Source organism: Amphiura filiformis, chromosome 8 (genome assembly GCF_039555335.1).
Source record: "Amphiura filiformis chromosome 8, Afil_fr2py, whole genome shotgun sequence".
In the NCBI taxonomy this organism is placed as follows: domain Eukaryota; kingdom Metazoa; phylum Echinodermata; class Ophiuroidea; order Amphilepidida; family Amphiuridae; genus Amphiura; species Amphiura filiformis.
In genome coordinates, this window is record NC_092635.1 from 41718208 (window position 1) to 41724969 (window position 6762).

General features: G+C 36.1%; 1 protein-coding gene across 1 annotated transcript in view; it reads left to right on the plus strand.

Annotated features, from left to right (window-relative positions):
* The window catches only part of LOC140159053 (elongation factor 2-like), a 28614-nt gene extending 22172 nt beyond the window's left edge, over positions 1 to 6442 (plus strand). Inside the window, exons 11-14 of the mRNA XM_072182381.1 lie at positions 2658 to 2867; positions 3574 to 3756; positions 4994 to 5126; positions 6173 to 6442. Of these exons, the coding sequence (XP_072038482.1) occupies positions 2658 to 2867; positions 3574 to 3756; positions 4994 to 5126; positions 6173 to 6366 (720 nt within the window). The 3' untranslated portion in view covers positions 6367 to 6442. The remainder of the gene's footprint in view (positions 1 to 2657; positions 2868 to 3573; positions 3757 to 4993; positions 5127 to 6172) is intronic.
* Positions 6443 to 6762: the final 320 nt, after the last annotated feature.

Consider the following 6762-nt stretch of genomic DNA (forward strand, 5'->3'; position numbering starts at 1 on the left):
ACCAAGTTTCAATAGCCTGTGTTTAAATATTTCTGAGATGTCAACAATAAAAGGAAGTATTCGTAGGTAAATTTCGGTAACCGAATATTACCTCTGAATACAATTTGACATCATGACAGTATTGTGAAACACCGCCATTCATGCCAATGCCCATATTGGTACATAACGAAGGCCTGTATGTTTGCTATCAAATCATATGTCAATGAAAGTTGCGAATTCACATACATGCCCACCATGCAAAACCGAATACGGCTTAATTGTTGAAAAATATGTACTGAAATAGACGACGGTCTGCTCATTTGAAAGAAAAATCAGATTCAACGAAGATTAGAAGGGATAAATACTTGGATTTGTCAACTGTCATGTGTGCTTCATTTTAAATGTTTACCGACCTTCTGGTTTCTGAGTAATTTAGTGGTAGATGCAATGCCTTCACAGCATAAGGTAACTATGGTGAAGATGGTGATATATGGAGCTGGAAGAAGAAGTGATAAGGGCAGCAATTCCTCTTCGCGCTCTATGGGCGATATCATGGCTTCTCTTATAGTTTGGATGATTTGCAAGCCCCTCTGTTTGCAAAAGAAAAAAGTGGACTTGAGACATTTTCTGTATTTGCTCTGTTCATCATGTTCCCCTTTGTGGTCATATTCCGGCTATTGCGCAGTGAGCGGCTCTGACGGATACTTGCGCGTTATAAATTTTCATATTATTATTATTTCCCCCTTGCCCCCTACAGAAGATGCATTTGCGAACGCTGGACGGAAGATTGTCAATGGCAAACCTGTCCCAATCATAATGCTGAAAGACCCCAAACTCCAAATCGCAATAAAACATAAGCCATGCGGGTGTCAAAGTGCACGAAAAATTGTAAATGTGCAAATAACGGTGTAAGGTGTATGCATGTACAGTCAGGTAGCCCTGATAAAGGCATACGTGTTGCAGCTGATTGCATTCTGCAGGATAAGGATGATGAGTAGTGTCAGATATGAAACTACAGACAGAATAAGTGGTGAAACAACTGCAACAGAAACTGCTGTTGAGAAATCTAGGTTACAGAAATAAGTCCAACAGAGTCTTTCTTATCATGCATGAAATTAAACCTATTTATGATATATACAGTACCTCAAATTATACATCAAAGTTTCAAATTTATGTAGATAAACATTTTAACCACGCTGCATTACAAGAAAAACAAAAAGTAGACAAGTCTTGTGAAGCTCAAAAGTCATATAATGCAAGAAAACTTCGCTTGTAGTTGAATTTTCATACAGACAGCAATGCATATCAATAGTTTCTGTCGCTCATAAACCGTAAAGAAATTGAGTGTGCGGTTTTTACACGAGTTGAAATCAAAGGTAACGATGCTCGTCATCATAGAAAACAATAAAAACTATTTCGATATTTTTTACATGTGGAGTCAGATTTGATGACGTCATCATATTTTGTCCCATAGATGTTATACAAATATGTATTTTGGAATCAAACATATTTTTTGTTACTAAGAGCATCCAAATGCATATGAAAATAGTCTTAATATATATTTATAAATATTTAAAGGTTAATATATAAAAAATTATGTTTATCAGAGAAAATAGCCAATATCTATAGCAATGTAAAAGTGATAAAACGGTTTATTGAGAAAATCGCAATCAAAAATTATATTTAGTACACACGTCAATGTAAAAAATCAAATTAAAAGTTCCCTAACACAATATCTGAATATAATACTGCTTCTAACTTAAAAGAAATGGAAGTAGGGGTATTTAATGTATCCAAACAGGCAAGATCTTTTTTTGGTAAATTTTGTATTTTTTATCCAAAATTTGATGAGCGTCATCATATTTTGTACATAGATAGCGTTATACAAATATATGTTTTGAAATCAAACATATTTTTTTCTTACTAAGAACATCCTAGTGTATAATGAAAATAGTTTGAAAGATTTAAAAATTGATTAAAATATATGTTTATCAGAGAAAATAGCCAATATTTATAGCCACGAGAAGTGAAAAAACGGCATATTGAGAAAATCGCAATCAAAAATAATATTTAGTACACACGTCAATGTGAAAAATAAATTTAAAAGCTCCCTAACACAATATCTAAATATAATACAGCTTCTACCTTAACAGAAATAGAAGGAGGGGTAATTAATATATCCACACAGGCAAGAATATTTTTTAAATAAATTTTGCACTTTTTTCACCAAAATTTGATGACGTCATCCTTATTACGCAATATCTATTTTTTTGCAATCCTGGAGAAAAATACGACCTCTGAATTCATAATCCTGAGGTTCCAGACTATCAATATACATAGGTTTTAAAAATAGTTCTTTCAAGGTAACCTAACTCATTTTTTGTATTCTTGGGGCTCTGACTATGGAGAAATTCATATGAAAGTGATTGCTCCTCTCCATTCCCCAAATTTTGTCAAAATTATACTTTAGGTAAAATTCCAATTTTCAAGGACCTTGTGCAAATTTCCAGGACTTTCTAGGCCTTGAAAAGGTGTTTTCAAATTCAAAGACTTTCAAGGACTTTCAAGAACCGCAGGAACCCTGGAAATAGCTACCATCAGTTATCTACAATCATTTCTCTAATCAACTTTGAATTCACATATCAAATAAAGTCATTATTTTATCATTTCTATCGTAGGGTGATGTCAACCCACGACAAGACCGCAAGGAGCGCGCTTTACATCTTGAAGGAACCTATGATTACGATTATAGAGAAGCACAAAAGATTTGGTGTTTTGGTCCTGACGTCAATGGTCCCAACCTACTGTTTGATTCCACGAAAGGTGTACAGGGAATTATGGACATGAAAGACAGTGTGGTGGCTGGGTTCCACTGGGCTACAAAGGAGGTGAGTAAGGTTGTTTGCAAAAGCCCAGACCAACCAACCCATCCGTCCGTGGAACAGGTTTTTTTTTTCATTGCCTATACTTTGATCAACTCGTAATCGGCGGGAATTGTTAGGCTTTTGCCACTACGCCGAAAAAGTAGATCCACGTTAAGAGTTATATTTGTTCATCTGGAAGATCTAAAATGTGCATGTTAATGAAAGTAGACAAGTTTAGGACTTGAATTAATAATTTGTGATTTTTTTCTGGCGAGGTGTCACAAGACAATTCTCAAAATAAAATATATTGATATTAATCCGCATGATGTTAAAATTCCGCCCGATTACGAGCTGATCAAAGTATAGGGCATTTCATCCTCATCCCCACTTTTCAAAAAGAAAAGTTGAGATTTACACCATTGGAAACCTTTGGCTAAATAATGTTTGTGTGCAAAAAATTTCTTACATATACATTCGCCTGGCAAAAATATCGTCAAATCTATGTTCTGTCGGATCAGTCAGCGACATTAATTTTTTGCACAGTATTTTTTGTGGGACCTGAGAGCACATCAAATAGCATTCTGAAAGCGAGGAATGTCCTTTTGATATCAAATCATTTAGATTTTTTGAAATTCACAATATAAAATGCAAAACCAAAACCAACTTAAATGTTGGGAATAAACGTGCACCATTATTCATTCAATTCTTAATGGTATCATTTTGAATACAGAGTGTTTTGTGCGAAGAGAGCATGCGTGGTGTACGCTTCAACATCACAGATATGATGATACACCGTGATCCAATGCATCGCAAGGGAGGTCAGATCATCCCAGCAGCTAGGCGCGCTGTATTGGCTAGTGTTCTCACAGCTCAACCACGTGTCATGGAACCAGTCTATCTGGTAGAAATACAGGTAAGAATATACTGTTGCTAGTTTTGCAAATAAAATCATGTAAAATAACAGAATTTGTGTTTCAAAAAGAAACACAAGTTATATTATAGTAAATGCTCTTTCTCCAACGTGATGCTAACATGATTCTGAAAAGTGTGTGACTTTCACTGCAACACAAAAAGCATACCTCAATTATATGTTGCATGATTTGCACTTTATTACATGCTACAGTTCCTTTCAAATGCCATGTGGAAACCCACATCAATCTTGATTTTGGAATGATGCGGATTAATATTAAGTATCCTGTGGTGGTTGCCCCTGTGTAGAATGCAAATGCCTTGTGGGTGTTCAGAGTAAACTATTTAATGCAGTTTTAGATCATAGGGTGTTGCACAAGTCTACACTGATCTGGATCAAAACAAACCACCTGTAAGAGCACCAACAGTATAAAGGTGATTAAAGAGTTTAACTTCAACACTACACTATTTTTAGCGTTTTCACTCAGCGTCCTGGAGCGTTTTCACTCACTGATGACGTCATATGATTGACAGGATGACGTCATAGGATGTTACGATGTAGCGCCGCCCCCCCTGGGCATCAGCAAGTTATACCCCATCTGGGATAAACCCCATCTGGGATAACTTGCTGATGCCCAGGGGGGGCGGCGCTACAGCGTAACATACTATGACGTCATCCTGTCAATCATATGACGTCATCAGTGAGAGATATCCCGATTGTAGACAAGATATCATCACAGCATCACCATCTGCTGAAGACGCTAGTTTCAACTAGTGAAAACGCTCCAGGTGAGCGCTAAAAATAGTGTAGTGTTGAAGTTAAACTCTTTAATCATTTTATCTACCACTACGTATGAATATCCACTAGTATAAAGGTGGTTGTCTATATGCACTGGTTGCCTTTTGCACTGTATCCTGTACAGTTACCAAGTGTAAAGTGGAAATTTAATATTAATGCTCTGAGTACTGGACCACAGGCTTCAACATAAAAAGCCCAACTTTTGAGATATTTGCTCACAATATCAAGAGCTATCTTAAGAACCCCTGACCAAATACTAGACTTGTTTGTACTCATTTTAATGCATTTTTCATGCTGATTCCAAATATGGTCATGAAAATTTAAAATTCTGAAATTGTTGAATTTTTAAAGAAAATTTGGAGCATGTCATCTGCAGACGACAGTCACGACACCCACATGGAGAGAGTTAAACAGTAACACATTTTGCTCTTTGATCTTTCAGTGTCCTGAATCAGCCGTCGGTGGTGTGTACGGTGTCTTGAACAAGAGACGAGGACATGTCTTTGAGGAAGTTAAGACACCAGGGACTCCTATGTTCATTGTCAAGGCCTATCTTCCTGTCAATGAGTCATTTGGTAAGTTCATCCTATTTGACTTTATACTAGAGAAGGTATCTTACCCTTCCCAGAATCCTTTACAACATGTTGCATCAGGAACCCAATGCATACATACCAGAAACATTCATTGATTGTATTTCATCAAAGTGGTAATAAAAATAAGATTGGACAATCTTCAAAAATGTCATTCTGAGGAGCCAGACATTGGTATCGTTTGTGACCAGCTCTTGATGCACATGTTCTGTTATATAGTGCATAATGTGTGAGCAGAAGTTCAAGCCAAAACTTCACAAACGTAATACTTCCAAGTTTCCAAGATTATCCAATAAGCACAAACACTATAAACAGGCACTTTTGCAAAAGTGTATCTAAATTTGTTGTTCTTTTGGGGAATTTTTAAAATAATTTTAATAAGATTTCCTTTTAAGGGGCATTTCATGATCCACAGCCTCTCCCCCCACCTGCTTGTCTAAAAAATGATTCAGATTTTTATACCATCGGAAACCTTTCGCAACGTAATGTAAGTTGTGTGCAAAAAAATTCTTGCAGATTCATTCACTTAATTGGCAAAAATACTGTCAAATGTGTACTTATTACAACACAGTGGCCTATGTGCCTATACATTACATTCATGCATTTAAAGCAAATCGGAATAAACTGAAATTTCATAACTGAGGATGTTAGAATCATGAAATGGGCTATTCCATGTAAAATCCCCACTACTCCTGTGGAAGATTTTTGAAATATCTGCTACAGGGGGAATATGAATTTCAAATGGAATGAGCAGCTCCGTTTGAATTTCATACACCCTCTGAGAAAGATCAACCTGAATCTTCCATTGAGGGAGAAAGTTTCAAAATGGAGCTGCCTAATGTGCTCATTCGATTTGAAATTTATACTCCCCCTGTGGAAGATATTGGAAATATAGGGGTAGTGGGGATTTTAAATGGAATAGCCCAATACTCCCAATTGCTTCACTTTTTAAAAACTCTTTTGTGATAATACCAACTTCTTTGTGCAGAGGATTAATCAGTCAATATCCTTCATTTTCTTCTTCCGTACAGGTTTCACCCAAGAACTACGACTTGGCACTGGTGGTAAAGCATTTCCACAGTGTGTATTTGACCATTGGCAACATTTACCAGGTGACCCGCTGGACCCTACATCCATGGCCGGAATGGTTGTCGTAGAAACAAGGAAACGCAAAGGACTGAGCGAATCGGTGCCTCCGTTGGATCGTTTTCTTGATAGATTGTAAATCTTCATGATCCTTAAGTAGTGTTTAGAATATTCATTGGGATATAGGTATAGATCAAGAAGGAGAAGATTTAATTCATGTAGAATTTTTTTTTTTAATATTCGGTTCAATTTCAAAGGATTTTATATTATAAATTGCAATAACATGTAATCAGCTTCATGTATCGGGTGTAGGTCCTCTGCACGTCGGTGTCGACTGCAGACAATGAGGTTCAAAATTTCTTTAAATATTCAAAAATTTCAAAATTGTACATTTTATGAACATATTTGGATTCAGCATGAAAAATGCATTAAAATGAGTACAAACAAGCCTAATATTGGTTAAGTGGTTCTTTAGATAGCTCTTGATATTTTGGGAAAATATCTCACAACTTGGGACTTTTATGTTGAATTGTAT